At 47.0% G+C, this 22,778-nt stretch overlaps 1 protein-coding gene across 2 annotated transcripts in view; it reads right to left on the bottom strand.

Moving 5' to 3' along the window:
• The window catches only part of LOC119449663 (cytochrome P450 2B9-like), a 140,833-nt gene that overhangs the window by 27,343 nt on the left and 90,712 nt on the right, over positions 1-22,778 (bottom strand). Inside the window, exons 3-6 of one of the 2 annotated variants that reach the window (XM_049665360.1) lie at positions 17,654-17,702; positions 14,106-14,212; positions 12,144-12,448; positions 6,193-6,308 (exon numbers count right to left, since the gene is read on the bottom strand). In XM_049665360.1, the coding sequence (XP_049521317.1) occupies positions 6,193-6,308; positions 12,144-12,448; positions 14,106-14,212; positions 17,654-17,702 (577 nt within the window). Of the gene's footprint in view, positions 1-6,192; positions 6,309-12,143; positions 12,449-14,105; positions 14,213-17,653; positions 17,780-22,778 lie in introns of both variants that reach the window. The other variant, XM_037712887.2, reaches the window with a different exon arrangement.

Here is a 22,778-nt window from a genome sequence, read left to right on the forward strand (position 1 = left end):
TCCTCGTAGATCTGGTAATCCTTAGGGACAGCGCGAAAAGACGGGATAAGCTAAGACAACAGGTGCGCAATCCCAACTAGGCAATCTTGTCCTGTCCCTTCGCGCTGTCCCCGAGGAGTATCGTAGATATGTACATACAACCTGAGTTTTCAAGCCGTCTTCGAGGTTCGATAAGTCTGGGCGAGGCCTGCCAAAATGTTTAGTTGTGCAACTGTTCGCGCACCTTTGATGAGGGCACACAACCGAAACGATGGGAAAGGGAGAGAAAGAGAGAAGCTAACGTGGGACAGAGAACACACATGACGAAGCCCTGGCAGTGACAATGGGTTTCATTGGATCGAAGTGCGACGTAGGGGTGCTGTGCAGGAAGCCACAAGTTCGGCACACGCCCAAGCTTTACGCGAGTTTGTATTCCGGTAGCTAGGAAGGGAGAGCACCGCGGAAGTCACGAACGCAGCGCTTAGTAAAATGCCAAGAAAAAAGCCATGCATTCCTGCCAGAGCACGCTCTCTACACACCTCTTGCGCACCGTAAACATGGTGGACGGTGCGTTCTAACGCAAAAGTGTCGCTCGACGTGATCAGAGCCGTAAAAGCAGTGTGACTGTCCTACTGCTTACTTGCAGATTCGCTGGTGCCTGCTTGCCTCCGCCTTATATATGAATGTCCTTAAATTCCATAGTTTCCATATTCAATAGGGACGAATTCACACTCGGTGCACTCTCGCACCCATGGCTTCATTCGAGGAGATTAAATATGAGCACCGCATTTTTTGTTTGTGAAAAGATGGAAACGGGAAAATTATGGATATTTTATTGACATCACTTTTCTGTTTCTCACTTTTTGTGTAGTTTTTTACTAACACCGCCACTAACGTTAAGACTCGTGTCTGCAACTATTAGAGAGTACGAAACGGTCAAAGATAGCCAAACGTTTTTAACGGTTCATATACATGAACAGATATAAACGCTGCATGGAACATATAAGAACCGACAAGAGACCTGGCACATTGCGACAAATCCGAAGATCGAATCTACCAACATATAGCCGTGCCCTGGAGTGGCGTGACGGGCTCTTAAGCAGCTGCATGCACCTTTTGCTGAAATTCACTAGTTAGCCTTGCGCATATGAGATTTATTTACCTACACTCACTCACTTGGGTAATGAAGCTGCACACAACTGTTAATAAAGGATAGTAAGGAAACGAGCAAAACTCATTCCGCTCGCATATTCCTGACAATATTTGCACTTTACCCTGAAGGGATCAGTTTTGTAAAATTCAATAAAAACTACTTGCACTGGAAGCAGGAAAAAAAAATCACGCAGAAACTCCTCTGGTAGTTCTCCAAGTATGCGCAATTGTCCCATGTTGAAATGCATGAACGTTTCGAAAAGCGACAACTTCTCAAAGAGCGTGGTGCATAGCAGAAAGTGCATTTGGGAAAGCGCTAAAAGGAGAAGTCGAGTGGAAAGCGAGTGCACCTAGTGCATGACAGACTTTATGTGGACGGCAAGGCGTATTACTGGGATGATGACACACGTAGGCCCTGTCGGGAGCCTCGTCGTCATGACAAAAATAGCAACTCAGGCGGCAGAGAAAAGTCCTACGAGAAGGGAAACAGCTCTGACAGCAGTGAACAGTGTCCCTGACAGACTAGTAGTTTTAAACGTCAATGCACGGAGCATATGCAGCAAATCTTCACTTTTGGAAGCTCACCTCTTGGAATATGAAACGGATGTCGTAATTGTGACTGAAACCTGGTAATATAAATCAATTGAGAGTGCTGATTTCCTTCCTCCGAACTATAGGGCTTGTCGCAAAGACCGAGGATCCAGAGGAGGAGGTGTTGTTATTGTTCATAAAACTTCAATGGTATTGGTTGAAATTTCATCCCCTCCAGAACTGGAGTGCATTATGGGTACCACAGAGATCGGTGGTTTGTATTTTGTAATTGTTGTAGTATATCGCCCGCCTGGCACCACCGAAGAACACATGCTATTTATTGCTGAATGATTTCTTACTTGAAAAGTTTGGCAACAGCAACTGTAAGATTATAATGGCCGGAGATTTTAATTTACCACATATTGACTGGGTATATTATCGGGAAGGTCAAAATGATGAGGCCATGTCTCGTGTTCTTCTGAATCTGACTTTACCTCTTGACTTAACACAAATAGTAACTATGCCCACACGAACCTACGAATTAGGTGAATCACTACTTGGTTTGGTGTTCTTGAGCAGATCTGTCACACAATCCAAGTACTCGTGTGAAGTCTTAGAAGTGATTTCTGACCACAAAATGGTGATCACGTATGTCTCTACCACATATAACTGAACAGAAAAGAATAAAACTGTGTTAATCTCTGATTTGTCTAAAGCAGATGATGGTTTAGTATTGGACCACTTAGAGGAAGGTTATGATGATTTCAGCCATTTTACTTCGCTAAATACTACATCAGTAAATGATGCTTGAGAGAAGTTTAAAAGTGTGGTATTGGAATCGATATAACTATATGTTCCCAAGCGCCCCAAGGAAGTTAACAGAAAAAAAAAACATGAATTACACGGAAAATAATTAATAAAAAACGTCTCCTGAAAAGAATAAGGCCTAAAACATTCTTCTCTACAAGAACACGTCATTGTATTCATTCCGTTTCACAGGAACCTAAAATGTAAATTATTAAAGCGAAACATTGTTACATGAATGAAACACTTACCAATTTCATTAAAACCTCTCCGGGAAAATTTTGGAGGTACATTTCAAGGCCCAAATCCGGCATTCTATTTCTGACAAGTGAAAATAAGTCTATCACTAATAGCTCTGAAATGGCTTGTCTCTTCAATGATTATTTTCAATCAGTTTTCACATGGGATGATGGTTCTACACCTCAAACACTGCATTCCATTAAGCACTGTATATCTGAACCAACTATTCGACAAGACGGCATTTTGAACCTGCTCCTTAAACTAGACGAGAAAAAAATGTCCTGGCCCTGATAAAATTTCCAACGCTTTTTTAAAGAGATACGCTGAGTGGTGCTCATTTTTTCTTTCGGATATTTATACTAAATCTCTAGAATCTGGCGACATTCCGAGAGACTGCAGGTGGGCTAAGGTAGTACCAATTCACAAACAGGGTTCCAAACATGATGTCACTAATTACCGACCAATCTCTTTGATAAGTACATGTTGCAAAACGCTAGAGCACATCTTAACTACCCACCTAACAAAATTTGTGGAAGAAAACGACATTTTGGGTAAAAAACAGCATGGCTTTCGCCGAGGATACTCCACAGTCACTATTTTCACTGAAGTTACACATGAAATCGGTCAATGCATTGATGGAAGGGGTCAAATACATTATTATCGATTTCCGCAAAGCATTCGACAGAATATCTCACAGAAAGCTGCTTATGAAGCTGTCTCGTTTCTTAGGTAATACTCAGCTATTAAAATGGATTGAGGCATATTTGTCAGAATGGGAACAATTTGTTTCATTAAATTTTGCTTGCAGTACCAATAAATCCGTTTGATAGGGTGTGCCACAAGGATCTGTTATAGGCCCTTTACATTTTTCCATTTATATTAGCGATACGGGAGCAGGTTTTTCACCACAAATAGTCATCAAACAATATGCCGATGACACCATTGCATATGCTAAAATATGCACTCCTAATGATCAACAGGAAGCTTAGTACCCATTTACAAAAAGTCACTCTCTGGTGTGACGAGTGGCAAATGGAGCTGAATACAATAAAAACTGTGTGTATGCGTATGACGCGTAAAAAGGATCCTTTAATTTTCCCCTAGCAGCATCAACGGAGCCGAATTAGCTGAGGTTAAGGAATTTAAATATCTAGGGATTCATCTCACACATGATTTGAACTGGTCGGTACATGTCGACAACATCTGTAATAAGGCCATGTGTAAAGTTTGGTCAATGCGACGAAAACTTCACGACGCCACCCCAGAGGTAAAAACAATGGCTTACAAAATGACTGTACTTCCTGTACTGACTTATGCAAGTCATGTTTGGGAGCCGTACACTCAACAAAACACACTAAAATGTGAGCTGCGTGCAAAACAAGGCATTGAGGTCTATTTTTAACACATACGCTAGAACCCACTCCGTCACCGAACTTGAAAATAGAGCTGGCCTCATGACTGTCAAACAGAAAATGCAGCTTAACACGCTGACATTCTGTTTTCACGTATTAAGCGGAGACTATAAAGTAGACTTAGAAAAACACATCACGTTAGAGAGATCTGCTAACCCCAGTAACAAAGCATTCAAAAAACATATTAAACCACTTAATTATAGAACAGAATCATTCAAAAATTCGTTCTTGGTTCGAAGCATAGACGATTGGAATAACTTGCCACGTGATATAGTAGAATGTACTGATTACAAAAAATTTTGTAAAGGCTGTTACCAATTAGTTGTTAACGGTTGAGAATACGTTTTATTGTTAGCTGTTTGTCGGTGGAAGTTGTTTGGCGCATTACTTTTTCGTTAGGCCCATATATGCTATAGCTTGTTAATTGTAACTCATGTTGTTATGGCTTCATATTTGTTTATATGCTCTGCCTTCCTATCTTAATTGCTTTCTATTGAATTGTTTAATCACGTACTATGTCTAGTTTGTAGATAACAGAAATGTAACCGCAACTCCTGTCTTGGCTTGTGCTGACAGTATGAATAAAAAAAAAAAAGTACGCGTAAGCATCGTGCCACTTTCTTATCTCCACGTAGCCCGTTGTCATTATCAATGTTATGAGACTTCATCCGAGCAGTACAAATGACAGCGCTGCGGCGACACGAAATGCTGCCGACGGCGGCGCAAGCTCAATTGTTGACTACAAGTATGGCTTTTTGGGCTAGTTGGTTAGATACACCAGAGGTGGTCATAGCGCTAGAAGGCACGGACAAGAACGAGAGAACAGGACGAGCGCTAACTTTCAACTGAGTGTTTATTTCGATAAAGAACCGTATTTGTAGGCCCCGCCTACCCCTTTTCTGTCGTGCGTAAAGAATGTTGCGTATCGCCTTCCGTTATCGTGCGGGAAAGTTTACATTGGGCAGTCTGGGAGGTGCCTGAATGATAGGTTAAGAGAACACAAACAAAAATTGAACCGATACCGAGATGGTCATGTTTCTGTGCATTGCAGTGATTGTAGGTGCAAACCCTTGTTCAATGAGTGTTCCATTTTGTATAGAAATGTAGATAAAGTTACGCGAGAGGTTGTTGAAGCCACTCTGACAGCGAGGGCCGGTGATAGCTGCATCAGCTCCCCTTCAGTTGCGCTGACTACAAATGAATTTGCGTTCCTGGATGCGGCTGGTTTTCATGTGCGATGATTGGGCCGTTTCTGTACGCGGGGCCTACAAATACGCTTGTTTCTCGAAATAAACACTCAGTTGAAAGTTAGCGCTCGTCCTGTTCTCTCGTTCTTGTCCGTGTCTTCTAGCGCTATATGACCACCTCTGATCAATTGTTGACGCAAGCAAACTATTGCAGGCGGCGGCGCCAGGTGCGCCGATGACGTTCCGATCATTAGAAACCGTTATCGCTCTTCAGCACATTATCCGTCCGCGTCCGAACCATTATGAACCATGATCAACCGTACACTCCGGCGGCGGCTGCGTATGACGCGGTCGCGCGGGCCCTATCTTGAAAGCGATCTGCGATGGAAACAGGGTGCGGTGAGTGCTGATAGCGTCGGGCGCGCTCTGTTCTCGTCTCTTAGTTGGCACTGAAGCGACACGCGTGGACCCTATCTTGAAAGCGATCGTCTTACGTCACGGACGGACGGACGAATACCGTTTCCTCGCTGGGTAGCCATAGAAATGCTTACGCACTTATAGTTTTTTTTTTAGAAGCAAGGTTTCTCCACCTTTTAGGTTCATAAAGGTTTTCTGTAATAAAGATAGAAAGTTAGAGTTTTCCATTTGATTCCTCACAATAAATTTACATTGTTATGGTGCATGCTTTGAATGCTTTTTTCAAGAGCAAAATATTTTTTTTTTTTTTAGATTCAACCTCTTTCAGTTTCAAGTGTAGGGAAGAAGTGTGTAGAAGTGTAGAGCAAGTGTGGGTTGAGGGGCGCCCCGCCTCGACAGTAGAGCTGGCGTTGGGACACATTTGAACACAGAGTACCGGAGAACGTCTCCACATTCGACTGGCAACTCACGTTGAAAGTTCGGGTTCTGCTCCTTTTCATGTTCTTTGATCTTCTTGAGGTAGCCGTCGATGAAGTCGCGGTTGAAATGCTCGTCGATTGTGGCCTTGTGATCTTCGACTTGTCCTCTGAAATAAAATGCCTAAATTTGCGCATCGCTATGACACATGGACGAGTCCCATGAGTTATACCTGCAGAATTTGCATTGAGCGCAAGTTTACGAAGAGTAGAAAATAAAAATTCGAAAGGAATTAAAATAGAAATTTCTATACGCCAAACCACACTGCATAGACAACTAAAGTCTGCAGTCTAAAGCGCTTTGAAGGGCTAATACAGACGTAAAGCCAATTAATGACACTGTGCCATGGCGCACCCTAAATACTCAGCAACAGAAAAGCAAGAAAACGTCTTTCTGATGCTATCATCGGATGTTAAGCAACTATACAACTTGAAATGGACTTTCGTACGTCACGCATTATCCGCCAAGGAAATATAATGATCATGAAGGAACGTTTCATATTATTCTACATTCTTTTCTTTCTTTTTTGTTATAGGTGGCTGTTGTGTTTTCTTCTTCATCCTTTTTGTCTATCTCTACTTGATGCAGCCTCGAAATAGTTCTTTCTACTTGCGACATTAAGCGGTGACAGGTTGGGAATCGATGTCAGAGCACATTTTACTACTAGTGGAAAAAAAAAACATCGAGGAATTAATTACGAGCTGAAGCAGGAAGAAATATAACGAGGACTTTCTTCTCATTTGCCATCTTTCATAAGCGCTATTTCAAATTTTATGACGATCAACCAACTACAGACTCTACTGAAACGGAGGCCAAGAAAATTCAAGAGCGAAAGGAACTTCTCGTCGCAATTTCAGCCGGACACGTGGAACCGTAATTACTGCAGTCTCCGTTCGCATTTCTAGGTAGAAAGCGTAACAACACCACCGACACTTTCTTTAAATATCGAACATAATCACAGAGCACACGAAAGCGCTTGTATAGGGAGAAACAGAGCACACTTATTTCCGTTTTCTGTTTGAAGTTAGACGCACTGTGTAAGTGAATGGAGCAGACAAAGAGAAATGCGGTTGGAAAGAAATATTGGTGCTTATGCTTGTTACGAGATAAGAAAGCGTGAACTATATATAGCAAAAGATACGGATCAACAGGATAACAGAGAAAGTGGGGCCGTCGTTGGGTGCCACCTGTTGAAACGATCCGCCAGGGAAAAGGAAAGGGAGCGTAAAGAAAGGGAGCAACTCACGCGTCGGTGCTCGTTGAGGCTATATAAGTTCCCTTGCGTCCGCTAACTTTTCTTTCGGGGCTGATTTCCGTACACGTGCACGGAGATGGCGTCTAAAGAGCGCAGTTATATTATTTGAGACTACCGCATCGGAATTCTGATTAAAGAATAAACAGTGTGAAAAAGAATATTTGGTGCTGTGTTTGTGGAACATGGCTATTAAAAGACAGGGGTTAACAGAAAGGTGATCGTCTTGCCTCTCTTTCCTTTGTATGTCCAGTCTGTTTCTGCCTGTCATCTAATAACGTGAAAAAGACAACGGACGAAGGGCTAATCATATACTTTCTCTACATCATCTGACTGTTGCTTTCATTTTTTACGCTTTAACTGAGACTTAATTATTGAATTCAATTACTTTAAATTGAGTTCATTTTCCTCAAGTTCCTCAGATGATTAATCGGTAAAAATCCGAGTCAGCAGTTTGACGAGACCCGTAATTCCCGACCATCTCAGAATTCTCAATGCTGGAAACAATGAAATGACAATATGTAGAGGTACATGGAGCAGAAGAAAAGGGGAGGGTCAATTCAACCAAGTGTCATTCCTAAAGAATATAAGGTCAACGTATATGGTAGTTCAGATGATACTATGAATAAACGTTGGTTGTACCTCTGTATTAAAGCGAAGCTGTTTATGGCTAGGGTTCCGTGCATTTTTGTTCTGCGTGTGCAAAACCTCAGGTCCCGAATTTGATGCAAAATCCTGTGATTTTATGCAAAAGCTAATACGTATCACCACTTGGATAAGCATTTTGAGTAGATTAGTTATCAATAGGCACTATGTTCAAGATCAGTAGACTACCAGGTCGATAATAACAGTTTCTCAAAGATTTGCCACTGTGTTACCCGCGCCGGCGATGTCTACGTCCGCACCGCCCTCTCTTTGTCGGCGTTCCACGCGCTTGCGTATCTAGTTTCCTCCGGCTACTCGGGGCGGTGGTCTCGCCGTCCACGCGAATATATACTACTACAGAAGAGATGTGAAATTCGAAATGAAGGATGGCAACTTTGAATGTCCATTCTGTTTCTGCCTGTCATCTAATAACGTGAAAAAGACAACGGACGAAGGGCTAAACATCAGGCTTGAACGAGTCACGACAAGCCTGACTGGAAGATACCTAGCGAGTTCCCTAAACATCGGTTGCGACTCGCAAGATGGAGATAAAGTTGAAATACCCCCCGAAGCACGAACACATATGCACATTCCCCCTTTACCCAGGAACATGCACCCAGTGCATAATCAAGAGCGTAGACAAGAACGGACCAAAGCCATCTACAAACGCTTTGAAAATACCAGTGACGCGATATACGTCGACGCTGCTGACTACTGGGACCGCACAGCCATGGCAGCAACGGATGTTAATCAACAAGGCCACCTCATAACCTCAGGCACGGTTCACACAAGTACACCTGAGATAGGAGCTGCCATTGCCATGGCGTTAGCGTCAACCCAAGCAAGACATATATTAAGCGACTCCAAGACGGCAGTCAGAAACTTCGCGAGAGGACGCATCTCGACTTCAGCACTGAAGATTATGAAGGGATTTAAGGGAGAAAGGCTCAGAAGAGTACAAATAATATGGGCACCAGCTCACACAGCCCTACCCGGCAATGAGGACGCTCACAACCTAGCTCAAGAATTAACCGGCAGAGCTAGCGTAAGAAACCCGCCAGAGCAGCCCGCGCCCAGAAGAACCGACAGAGACCGCATGGTGACTTACAGAGAGATCCTAGATCACTATCTATTGGGGAGGCTAGAATATCCAGAGGCACACAGAACATTAGACACAAGACAATCAGTTGCATGGAGACTACTACAGACAGGGATGTACCTCAACCGGGTACTTTATAGCCACTACTACCTACACTACTACTACTACTACACAGCGACAGATGTAAAAACTGCCCAGCAAGGGCGGACCTCAAATACATACCGTGGGCCTACCCTACAATCATTACCACAGACAAAGCAAAAAAAAAAAAAAAAATGATATCTACAACAGAGCAGTGGGAGACGGTGCTGCTTAGCTCGGACGCCGAGACTCAGTCCCAGGCGACAGTCCGGATGCCCGAGGCGTCCGCCAAGGAGCAGGGGCTCCTGGCCTATGGCTGAGAGGGGAGGGAGAGGTACTTCCAACCTTCCCCACCCCAGATCCCATCCTTGACAATCAATAAAAGTTACTCTCTCTCTCTCTCCACACAACGCATGCGGGACGCCATGCAAGACGACCAACGGGGTGAGGCGCGCAACACGGCAAAAAGACGCAAGCACCATGCTGCTAAATTGGGCAACTCTAATGGAGCATAAGCTAAATTCAAAAGGGACTTTCTGGATAGACAATTGGGGTGTACTTGCAGGGTGTGTGATCGACTATGGTTCGACAACGACTTGACGAAGATCGGCAATGTGCGGGATTCTGCAAAGCGGACCCGTGCACTGCGAGTGTTGTCGGACTCCTTTCCGGACGCCGGGGATGTCGGAAATTTACACGCACATGTGTTCGTACCTTTGCTCAAAATTCTGTGTAACCTTAGTGTGGTGTGCTAAACAGCTTCGCTGGTCATCAATCTTCACAGAGTGCAATGGCTCATGATTTTCTGTCTGTTTTTCATATTCGGTATTCACTCATTTCACATCTTATTCGTATCGTATTTTACGCAATTTAACGCCGACCTTGATTTCATTAGCGCTGACCTTTGGTTGGCGCTTTCTTTTCTTTTTTTGATAGAGAGACCAGGTGAGCCAATCCCGGAGATAGTGAAGTTTATAGTGCAATGTGGTTCATCTTTTACAATTTTGGTACTAATTACGCCCCTGCCATTATTTTAACTACTCTGTGACTAATTCACGCTTTCTGTCTCGATGAGACCTACATTTTGATACGTTTTGCGACTCAGAAACATGCCCTATAAGAGCGTCCTAGCGCGCTAGGTGTCACGCAATTAAAGCCCCTATATTTATTAAAGTAGCGCCATTCTTAGATCTTGCCGCCACCGCGCTCACCCCGGCGCTCCCTCCTCGTCCTCTCTTAGCCGCCTCCTGTCGCCCCAGCCTCCTCCGCTCCCCCATTGGGCAATCCGTGTCACGTGGAAGTTCGCGTCGCGCTTTTGTATATTTTTTTCTTTCCAGCGCGCTCCGACTGCCATTCTCGGGCCTGTGCGACGAAAGTGCTGTACGCACAAACGGATCAAACGTATTAGGGACAAGAACTTCGTTGTGATGGCATGCTGCTGCGCCTTAAGTTGCCGCAACCGACAAGGCGAGGGCAAAAGGCTTTTTTTGTTTACCATCCGGCGTGCGCAAACGCTTGCTGCACACTTGATATTTGCGCCGTCTCGCATCGTCGCGTTGCTACTTCCAAAACGGCATTATTAAGACCAGTTACTGACTGACGAAGCAAAATCGCGCCTCAAAAACGTCTCCGCAGGGCGCGATCGAAGTGTTCCTCGGATTTCCTCTGGTAGCGCGTTAGCTGTCGTCTGCCACGGCAGGCCCGACGCAGGCGGCGCCACTGTCGATATCGCGCCTCAATCGCGCTGGTCGCGCCGAGCGCGATAGTGGAACGGAGGAGGAGGGAAGTGGATGGCGCTACTTTTTATATATAGGGGCTTTACACGCAATGTGAGATGCGCGCCGCGAAGCGTCGATACGTGCAAACTTGGCATTGCAGTTGCTTCGTAATCCACCAGGTGTTACGAAATGTAGCAGTTGCGTCGTATCGTACCACCTGTCAAGGAATGTGACATGTGCGGCGCGTATTCTCGATACCTGTGTTTACTCTACCGCACACGTTATTGCGCCTCCTCGCAAGGTACGAACCGCTGCTGAACATGTAGAGCTAGGCGCGCGGCTGCAACTAGGCACCGTCAGGCTCAGCAGACCGTTGTCGCAGCTCGCCGGCGCAGCTCGCCGTCGACGCCGGGCGGACAGTTCAATTCTGTTCGCGAGACGACGAGTGTGCTTCAGTAAATCTGTGCAAATTAAAACACTACTTTCAGTATACTCATTACTTGCAGTTACCGTCTTCAATTAGTTTACGGCGGTCTCCTATGGAGTCGCTCCTCCAGCTTACGCTGTGACTGTGTTGCGTGTGCCGCGCAGGCCTGTGACATTTGTTTCTCCTAAGATGAATCAGAATCTCAATGATAATTCAATCTCCATGATAAACCAGTATCCATGAAAATGTCTCCATGATAAATGAGTAAAAAAATTAAATTATGGGGTTTTACGTGCCAAAACCAGTTCTGATTATGAGGCACGCCGTAGTGGGGGACTCCGGAAATTTCGACCACCTGGGGTTCTTTAACGTGCACCTAAATCTAAGTACACGGGTGTTTTCGCATTTCGCCCCCACCGAAATGCGGCCGCCGTGGCCGGGATTCGATCCCGGGACCTCGTGCTCAGCAGCCCAACACCATAGCCACTGAGCAGATAAATGAGTCTGAGGCGACACTAACCAAACACGAATAATTCGCGGAAACGGAATGGTGGCGCTGTTTGATTGAGAGAGCACTCAACTGTTTCTTTCTTGCAAATTCCACGTTAAAGGTTGTCGGTAGATAAAATGTAACATTAAATGTAACCGGAAAAAAGTAACATTGGGGTTAGCGACTTCATCAAAGGAGGAAACAGAATTTGAAAGAGAATGAAACCAAGTACTGTGTGTATTCGATGAATTCCAAGAGCTTGGACTTGATGACGGTGCGCCGCGTTGAAGGCAGCCAGGTGAGAACGTTGCGCACAAATGGCGGCAAAAATTCGACCAGGGTGCCAGCGCGAATCGCCTTGAACAGCTCGCTGAGCAGCTCGTCCAGGTACCGGCGGCGTGGGTGTTCAAACGGGTACCGGCTACCGTACACCAGCGCTGCGATGTTGTTCGAGGTGCTCGGGAAGATGTACTCCTGGATTGCGAGGGGCGCTCCCTTGGCTTCGGCGATCTTCTCCACCAGGCACTGACACTCTTCCTGCAGTGCACGTCGGTAGTCGAAAAAAAAACAAAAAACAAAACAAAACAAAAATTTTACGCCAGAAACCATCCTGGATGATTATCTATATCAATGCGAAGCATTTCTTCCCTCCTCGTGGCGCAAAGCCCGAACGAACTCACGTCCTTCCGGGGAAACGCTCGCTCGAACACCGCCACGCGTGCGTGGGCCGCGACATCGTGGGCCGCGACATGGGCCGCGGAACCATAGGCACCGCGCCAAATTCGTCATCGACCAGGTGCTTTTAAAACCACGCGTCTACGTCTGGCAAGTGGCGATCCTCCATTTCAAGCAGCTTCGTACCGGCGGCCTGTGCAGCGGCCGTTCGCTAGGCGTGCCGCTGTTCTTCAGCCGCACGTCGCTTCTCTTCTGGCTCGCGCTCCACCACCGTGCGTATCTCGTCGGTCCTTCGTTTCGCTTCCTCCCTCGCCGCTTCGGTAAGCATCGTATACCTATGTAGTGTCTGCTGAGCCTTTGCACTCTTACGCTCTTTTCCCGCTTAAAACTTTCGAGGGTCCATTGTTGCAACCGCAATAGAGACCTACGCGCAATATAGCGCCGCTAGCACAACTGAGTGACGCTTTTTTGGGGCGGGAGCACACGTATCGGCGAGTGGAGCAAGGACAGGGGGCGCCAGCCAAATCGCGGCGTGCAAGCTGGCGCGAGCGAGACCCCGCGCATGCGTGTGGACCAAGGAGGGGGTGAGCCAATAGCAGTCAGTGAGTGGGCGCATGGGGGTGCGCGCGCATCGGCGGCAAACTCCGCGACCTTGAACGGCCTAGCGTTTAACCTAGGCTCCGAGTAGGCAAAGATACGCTTCGCATTGAAAACAGTCAAGTGTTGTAGCGCACAGATTGGATTTATGGACAGGACAGACAGGAGGCAAGGCAACGCATGACTGAGCATGGCTTACTGTGTTGCGCTAGTCAGCCACAAGGCTTGCGCTAAGCAGCCCCATTGCAGGGCTGGTCACCCATATGTCATCTTTACCTATAGTCGTCTATAGAAAGTCAACCACATGGCCTGTGTCGTCTAGCGTTAGTCAGTCCGCCGGGCTTGTTCTGTCTTGTGCTAGTGGCCTAGGGCTGGTCAGCCATGTGCCAAATTGCGCTAGCGGTCCAGTGCTATTCGGCCACATAGGAGGCGCTAGTCAACCATAGGTCGTTTCCACTAGTCGTCTTGCCCTAGACAACCACGTGGCTATTGCTATAATAAAGCGTTGGTTTGGGCTAATTGGTTCATTATTTAAGTACAGACAGTGCAACGCGAAGGGGGCACGTAAACTGCACGGGCGCAGACTCGGAATTATATTTTAGAAAGACAAAACAGGCCCGATATCAATATTCATTTAGCAGACAGCTGCCACCCAAGTTTCGGTAAAGGTGGAGGGAAAACGAAATTACAACAATAAATATTTCATATCTAAAATCCTGTTAGCAGTACTCATTGTCACGCCAAGTAAAAGTGGCGCACAACACGCAACTCATGCAAATGGCCATGCTCGATCACTAGCTACTATATGCATCAGGGAAGCGTGTAAGTCCACAGTTTCCTTTGCCATGACAATGTAGTTAACACTGAAGACTGCAAGTATATTACTACGCGAATAGCCCAAGTGAAGATGCGGAGCGCTTGCCTTGACGTGTTCCTCCATGGAGGTCTTGCCGAACCCCAGATCCCGCAAGACGTGTAAGCAAAACCTTCTGTTGTCCACCCAAGTATCGCCATTGAGCGTCGCCACACCTAGTCAAGCAGATGATGACACACAATTCAACATTTTTGTTCTATTCTGTAACACTGCTGGCGTTACGACTGGAATTCCTGCAGACCAGCCTGTTTTACTGACGTCGTTTAACATACAATACCAACACAGTTGTCCTAAGCTTGGCTCTTCCTATTACAAGTCGAGTTCTTCTCGTGACTATACCGCAAACTCTGTCATGTGTTTGTTGCACCATAGAGCATCGTATGATGATGCTTTTTCAACCGGGGTTAAATATTGGCATATACTGTAAAATCTACACAACGAGATACTTAGGCAAAAAAGTTAGGCCGAACACATCCCTGATGTCTGTCCATGTAAGCAGAGGTTTCTTAGTTTTGGAGAACTGTGCATAGAAACGGTGGCCGGCCCTTCTTGCGCCACCAGAGAGCGCTGTGTGATCCAGAGACCACTCAGCACATCCTAATGGGATGCGACGGGATCCACCCAGCGAGAACCGTAGGTAACGTGCAACTCCCAGAAGCGCTTGGGTTTAAAGTGGAAGGAAACATAAACAGATCAGCCGTAGAGATCAGCAAGAGACGATTAGAGTACTGGTGAAAAAAAAGCAGGGAAAAGATGGATACGACCTGATCTCTTAAAATCATAGGCAGCGGTACAAGCTAAATTTTTGAAAAATAAAGATAATGAGAGGTATACAAAAATGCTAGATAAAGAACATGTGTAGTATACCTGATTAAATCAAGCAGGCTAGGTGACTATTTGTCGCCACCCTGTTTCAAAGGGGATGCCAATAAATCATCATCATCATCATCAAGACCAAATGCAGCCATAATGAGTAGCAAAGGCTCTCGCTTTAATTGTATGCCACAATACATCAGCTCGGTGGCCCAACGGTGGCTCAAAAAGCGCTGGCAACCATGCTCTTCGAGTATCGAGTTTCAATCACCGTGCACTGTACAGTGCACACAGCAAGTCTGTTTATTTACATAGTATACGACATCTCAATGTATGGGGTCATTTCTTTTGTTCTTGTTCTGCAGCTGTCTGGATCTTCTGTAGGTGTATCATTTACAACTGAGAGAAAGGGTCTTCTGCAGTCTTTTTTATATACGCCTTATATACGCAGTCTTTTTATATACGTCAACAGCGTCTTTCTGACTGTATAGCAGTATAGCATTCATCATCATCATCATCATCATCATCATCATCATCATCATCATCATCATCATCATCATCATCATCATCATCAGCCTATATTTATGTCCACTGCAGGACGAAGGCCTCTGCTTGCGATCTTCAATTACCCCTGTATTACGCTAGCTGATTCCGACTTGCGCCTGCAAATTTCATACATTCGTCACCCCACCTAGTTTTTTTTTTGCCTTCCTCGACTGCGTTTTCTTTCTCTTGGTATCCATTCTGTAACTCTAAAGGTCCTCCGGTCATCAATCAAACGCATTACATGCCCTGGCCAGCAACATTTTTTTTCTCTTAAAGGGGCCCTGAACCACCTTTTATCGAAGTGGAGGAGTACATTTGAAGTGAAAAAGGCTATTTCAGAATCATTTTGCCGCCAAAAGTACTTCAATGCGTTCAGCCTCCGCTGTGCTCCCCTTCCTCCTTCGATACCTTGCACTGCGAAGGCTACGGCGGAGTGGGGCGGGGCCACAACGCTCCACCTCGGAAACGTCACCGTGGCGCGCAGTTCAAATTTAATTTTGGACTTCCGATTTTGGTGCCTACGAAGCGCTAAACCGTAGGCTAAACGCGGTTGTCCTGAGCGAGCCGCAGTGCGCTTAGCCACTGCACATGTGGTCGCACCCTGCGGCGGTCGTGGTGTAGCCGACCGCAGCGACCAATAGCAGCCCGTGTATTGGAGTGTGCTTTATTACGAAATAAAGCACGCGAGTATCATGGGCTCTTTTGAAACGAGAGCGTTTGAGAGAAAGGTGACTTCGCGTTCCGCTTGTGAGCTCCACGGACCGCGTACGATAGCAGAACTTGGCTGAGATGTTCACAACAGCCTATGCAACCCGCGGACTATGTTATTCCACCAAGCCCGAGGGGTGGTTCAGGGCCCCTTTAATGTCAATTATAATGTCGGCTATCACCGTTTACTCTCAGATGCACACCGCTCTCTTCCTGTTTCTTAATGTTAGGCTTAACATTTTTCGTTCCATCGCTCTTTGTGCGGTTCTTAACTTGTTCTCGAACTTCTTTCTTAACCTCCAAGTTTCTGCTCCACATGTTAGCACCGGTAGAATGCATTGATTGTACACTGTCTTGCTTCCCGGTCTATACACGGGTAAACAAAATGGCACTCGTAATTCAAGGCTATATGTTTATCGGCAAGGCTGCTATGATAACGAAACCTTACAAATCATGGTTCTCGTTTACATACTTTCACTATATTGTCAGCAATACAATGGTAAAAATTGGAACGTTATATGAAAATATATTGCATTGCGTTTTAACTTATCGATTTCGCATTTTTTTGCGACGCCCCTGTCGTCGAGATTACACAAGTCGCACGTACATGAGTTAGGGAAACTCATTCAATGGGCAAATGCCCTTAGCTGTGAATGTCATTCACTATGCCCAGTGTAGAAGCAACAAAAATAGAATTGACACGTAATCTCATTCGCTGCGAATGACATTACATGCGTCGCGTGACAGGGGTATTATTCCATCTTCTCCAGTAGCTTTTCCCCTGATGATGTCTTGCAAGGCCCTTCTGATTTCATCGCTAGTTATAGATGGAGCCTCTGTATCCTGGTCAGCACTACTTGAATTAATATAGCTTGGGTGCGCTGGGAGCTTTACAGGTCAGATGAGAGTTCTTCCGCTGCTTTTACTATGTCATCGAAATTGCTGATGATATTACCCTGCTTATATTTCAGTGCATACATCTTGCCTTGTCCTATGCCATGTTTTCTTCTCACTTATTCATGCTGCGTCCATATTTTATGGCCTCCTCAATCTTTCCGACTTTATAATTTTGAATATCCCTTACTTTCTTCTTGTTCATCAGTTTTAACAGTTCAGCGAATTCTGAAGTAGTATAGTAGTGTAGTATAAAAGTGTAGTAGATCAGAAGACCTTTTCCCAGTTATTTACGGAATGCGCTTGCTCTTGCTAATGCTTAAAAGAGCTCGTATTGACAATTTTTCGCCCGTTTATATCGCTTGCTGGTAAAGGCATGTCTCACGGATCACGTGCGTGCTATGAGCACACCGCAAAACCTTTATTGAAATGTCACAGTCGACCGGAGCTGCTTCTACATTCATGAAAGTTAAAGGTGCGTAAAGGGTGCAGAATGTATGGTCCCAATGAAGTGCGATCTCTGGAAGTTGATAGCTGTATGAAACTGTTCGAAACTGACACTAAACTAAGGGCAACAGGGCAAGAAAAGTTCAGTTTGAAATGAGAATACTAAGGCAAGGTGGCGCCTCTCTTACCTCCATATACTTCTCCCCTGAAAAGCCAGTTCTGGGGACGGTACAGGACCTCTTTCTTTCGTGAGAAACTTTTTTATTGACGGGAAGTCGTTCAGTATGACCATGTCTGCCGAACCGGTCCTTATTCTGCAAGAAGACAAGACGGTGCTATTGACAGCGATACAAATTTAGATTACTGGACTTGTGAATTATTAAGAAAGCACGAACGCGTTACATTCATCGACCAAGGACTCGTTATGCTGTGCATGTATAAACACAACTTTCCGTGCTTTACACGCAAGCGGACATGGCTCGCCAGTGAAATCAGCGATGCTATGTTTGAAGCCGCGCCAGGGAAAGTACGAAGGAGCGCGTTGAGCGCGCTAGAGCTACTGTATATGCTCCCTACGGGAGCAGAGTTACGCATAGGTGTGCCATCTTACCCGCCGACGCATCCGTGTTAAGCAGAAAAGCCACTCATTTTGAATGAAATACACGGCGCGGCTCAGCTGCGGAGTGTGCTTGCTCCTTCATTCCGCGAAGGCGGTGGCGCGGCGGGCGGCAATGCGGGCCCTGGAAACTCTATGGTGCTGGCCAAGCTGTGAAGTTGGCTTTCCCTAAAAAAAAATGCCTTTTGCGCATGTGACCAGGTTTCGCGAGTAGGGGTGCGAGCGGCGCGTTCAATCAGGTGCGCAACTCTGCTCCCCAAAGGGAGCATATACAGTAACTATAGAGCGCGCGGCAGAGCAACACCACCTAGAGGAAAGTCTAGGTGGCGTTCAGCTAAGCGCGGAAAGCAACCGGAGGCGAAGCGTCAGGAAGGAGGAGGACAGGCGGAGGCGTTCTAGATTGACCTTCTCTGGCAGTTGCTACGGGTTGTGTGTACGTTATGGAGGTATCGGGTTCCTCTCGTGATCGAGTGGCCGAGCGCGTAGCGCGAAGGACGGAGCAGCAGCGCAAACGGCGGCACGCCGACCGCGAGTAGACCGACCCCGAAGTCGTCGCCAAGCGCCGGGCACGAGATGAACAAATCCGGCAAAATGCCCGGGCTTCGCGCGCCCAGGAGACTCCCGAGGAAGCGCGGCAGCAGCAGCAAGCAAAGTCACCTTCACGCAGTCATCGCTTCAACGCAAACTAAGCAGCGAGAATGGATGCATGCACGTGCTGCATCCATTCCAGGCGCTTAGACGGCTCACATGAGCCGTCTATGCGCCTAGACTCTAAAGCCGTCTCTGAGCCGTCTATGCGCCTAGACTCTTCCCTCAACGCAGATCGCTTTCAAGATATGGGGCGCGCGGCCACGGAATACGCAGTTCATGCCGGAATACAACGCCCCCCCTCCCCCTCCTTCCCGGAGTCTAGCGTGCAACGGTGCCCGCGCGGGCGCGTATCTGGACAGCGATCTGCGACGCTGACGAAGTGCGCGCACGCGTGGGCATAATCTTCACAGCGATCTGCGATATGGGCAAAGTACGCCCAGTTCCGGTAGCTTTGTATGCGCTGCGCTTTCGAAGTTTAGTTCAGATTGAAGCGAGAGATAGCACGAATGTGAATTCGCTCACTGCTGCTGTAGCGCTTCGTGACTGCCGCGTTTTGACAGCGAGTTTCCGCGCTCATCGAGAGAGATGTGTTCATGTTTACCTGTGCGCGCGTGACCCCATGCTTGTTAATTCAGTTAATAAGCGAATGTTTGCAATCTTTTACGGCCGATAAAACTAATATCCTTACTTAATATAGCTGTCTACTATTTTGCTGTCTCAATCGATGCCTCGCTTTTCGGGCGAAACCGACTTTTTTTTTTTCCACTGTGATGTCGCTTTTCTTAAATATTTTCTACATTTCAATATTCACCACAGCTAAAATCCCCGAAGCTTGCCTTTGCATCATTGTCTGTTGGCTCTATATTATCATGATTAACAAAAATTAAGCCCCTCGGTTTCCCTTTTTCTCTCGTATATATAATGAATTATCCAAGACGATTTCAAAGCAATAAAAAAATGATTTTTGAATTCTTTTTTTCCACGAGCGGTTTTTGCCACATTCGCGAAAACAAAACGGCGTCTAGAAGCTGAACAATTTTTTTTTTTTTTTGCTGTGAACGCGACGGAAGCATTTGTCACTACAGCGAAATCCATCATTTTCTTAAAACTATTTTGGTTAACGCCGAGGAGGACTCAGGGGACGGGCGCGAATTGAAACATGTACGCTCGACACCCAATTCACCAACTACGAAGAAGAAAGAAAAAAAAGTTGCAGGATCCCTAAGCATATTCTTATGGGAAGAGAACCCGACGTGCTGACTAGCCGGGTGCGCGACGAGTTCGCGTCCTCGCCGGAACTCCAATAAAGTTTTTTCACTCAGTCACTCACGTCGAGGTCAATGTATGCTGCGTCTGACGTGGAATGACCCAGCAGTGATCAGACGGTTAAAAACGACCCCCGAAAAATGTTAAACATTGTACAGATTCCCAGATTTTAATAATATCGCATTATCGCCGACTGCATGGTATGTCAGTGCCATATAATGGCTAGAACCAACAAGATCGGCAACAGTACGTGCAAGCATCGTCTGCGACTTTAGGATCGCTTGTACAAAACTTATTTACATAGTCGAATAGGCAAAACAGAAAAGGGTTAAGTGTTTAGCAACGAGCGTCTGGATAAGCCTTGTTTCCGTGGCCCAGAGAACGTTTTTCTTCTCCGCACCCTCATTTTAACACTTGTTCAAGAACCCTACCTCTTGGCGGTAGCCAATCACACACAGGTCACAACCCACTATGCCGACAGCCAATCAAGAAGCACAAACACTCTCCCAGACGGGCTTTCGGTGGACAACACCGCAAAGTTCCAGCGGGCGCAAAGGCGGAGGGAAAGTCTGGTCGCGGGAATGGGTGAGGAGATCTTTTTCTCCGAACTAGTTTCCTCCGCTGCTTCTCGGTAAGGCTGGCACCCCTTCGCGTCGTCCCTGCCTCCCCCGGAGCGCCAACTCTCTCTTTCCTTTGTGGCGCTTCTTTGATGAGGGGAGCTCGTTTCGGGATCATTAGCAGCGCCCAGCATCGCGTGGTAACGGTCCTCCGACTACCTTCCTAGCGTGGTTCCCGCCTCCCACTGGGGCGCGTGACAAACAGCATGTTGTCTACAGCAGTCGCAACAGCTTCCGGCATCACGTCTGAATCGAGATAGTCGGTCCTCCGACTATCTTCCCAGCGTACGTGGTTCTTACATTCCAATCTGGCGCGTGACAAACCGCATGTTCTCTAGCGCAGTCATAACAGCCTTCTATTTATTATCTGTGAGATTCCGTCATTCACAGTTAGTAATCCACATAAGGTGTGGATAAATTACACTTTTTTTCTTTTTTTTTATCTTAGCTCCATGACGAATGAGCGTGTCCAGTGTATCATAAAAAGTGGAAAGCTCATCGCAGATGACACATCTTAGTCATGCAGGTATTCTGTTCCACACCATTTTTTTGTAAACACGACTGCACAGATAGCCCTGACGGGTCGGGTATCCTCCTGAAGTGATCAACGCATAGCGGGCGCTGCTCGAGCTGCAGTGAGCTTTGCGCGCATGCCCGCGAAATCGTCGATTCTGCCGCTTCTCGCCGTTAGAAGGCGCTGACATGACATGCTGTCTAAAATCCCTATATAAGAAAAGTACCGCCATCTACTCTTTCCTCCGCCGCCTCCTCTCCGAAAGCGCTTGCTTTTTTCTTTACTTTTTGCTTGCGAAAACCAAGTCGACGGTGGCGCACCTAGAAAGTCCACATTGAAGCTTTCAGGCCGGGCGCGCGCCGCCACCGCCGCCGGCGGCGACTGCGGCTGCGCAGAGGACTTTCAACATGGCTCTGAGGCGGAAAAAAAAATTATAAAGAAGGGAAAAACGCGCGCTATCATCGTCCAATCGGAGATACAGGAGAGACAGAAGCGGCGTTTATCAAAGGATGGCGGTACTTTTCTTATATAGGGACTTTAATGCTGTCTAAAGTCCCTATACCTTCGGAAAAGTACCGCCATCCTGTCAACAACGCCGCTTCTCTCTCTCCTGTATCTCCGATTGGACGATGATAGCGCACGCTTTCCCTTCTTTATATGTTGTCTTTTTTCTGCCTCAGAGCCATGTTGAAAGTCACTGTGCGCAGCCGCCGTCGCCGGCAGCGGCGGCGGCGCGCGCCCGGCCTGAAAACTTCAACGGGGGCTTTCGAGGGGCACCACCGTCGACTTGCTAGCGCAAGCAAGAAATAAAGAAAAAAGCAAGCGCTTTAGGAGAGGAGACGGCGGAGGAAAGCGTAGATGGCGGTACTTTTACTACATAGGGACGTTTGTGCTGTCATGCTGCCCTGGAGACCAGACGGATAGCCGACCGTCAGCATCGCCCCACTATACGAAACTGTCCGACGACGCAGCGTGCCAGGCAGCGTGGGAAAGTTACCTCCGAGCAAAGCACAAAATGCAGACCGTCACACAGCGCAAGGTCGCATAGGCCGAGAGCAGGACACCGCTGGCCCTTCGTAAGGAGGGTAAAAGTACAGGGGCTAAGTTTTGGGTATACGTTTCGTCCCTCGACAGCGGACCAACGGAGCCCATGCTACGAGACCCACTAACCGACAGGAAGGCTGACGACCTGGAAAGGCTGCTATCCGGCCATCTGGAGCAGCTCTACGGAACGCCACTCGCGCTACAGGCAGCCAGTTGCACCCCCACACCCAGCAGTGGCGCGGAAACTGCACCAGATCACCTGGATTGGAAGGTGTCACGGCTGGCTGTGGATAAGGCGATAGGTCGCATCAGCGCGCGCACCGCCCGCGGCCTTGATAACATTCCTGCAGACATTGTGAAAAGCCTAGGCGCGCGATCAAGAGCAGCTAGCGGAGATTTTCACTGGCATCCTCAAAGGTGACACTGTCCCAGAAGAATGGCTTCGTGGCAGGGTGACACTGAACCCGAAGAGAGGGGCTGACGTGGGCCTGCTCCGCGACTACCGATCTGTCACGCTCACGTCTGTGATATACGCGTACAGAGTTTTCGCCCAGGTTTTGAAAACGTGGATGAGGGTTTGGGCTGAAGCCAATAGCCATTTCACAGAGCTTCAGAACGGATTCCGCAAGGACCGACGGCTTGAAGATCATGTGTTTGCTCTCACA

Source organism: Dermacentor silvarum, chromosome 4, assembly GCF_013339745.2.
Source record: "Dermacentor silvarum isolate Dsil-2018 chromosome 4, BIME_Dsil_1.4, whole genome shotgun sequence".
In the NCBI taxonomy this organism is placed as follows: Eukaryota; Metazoa; Arthropoda; class Arachnida; order Ixodida; family Ixodidae; genus Dermacentor; species Dermacentor silvarum.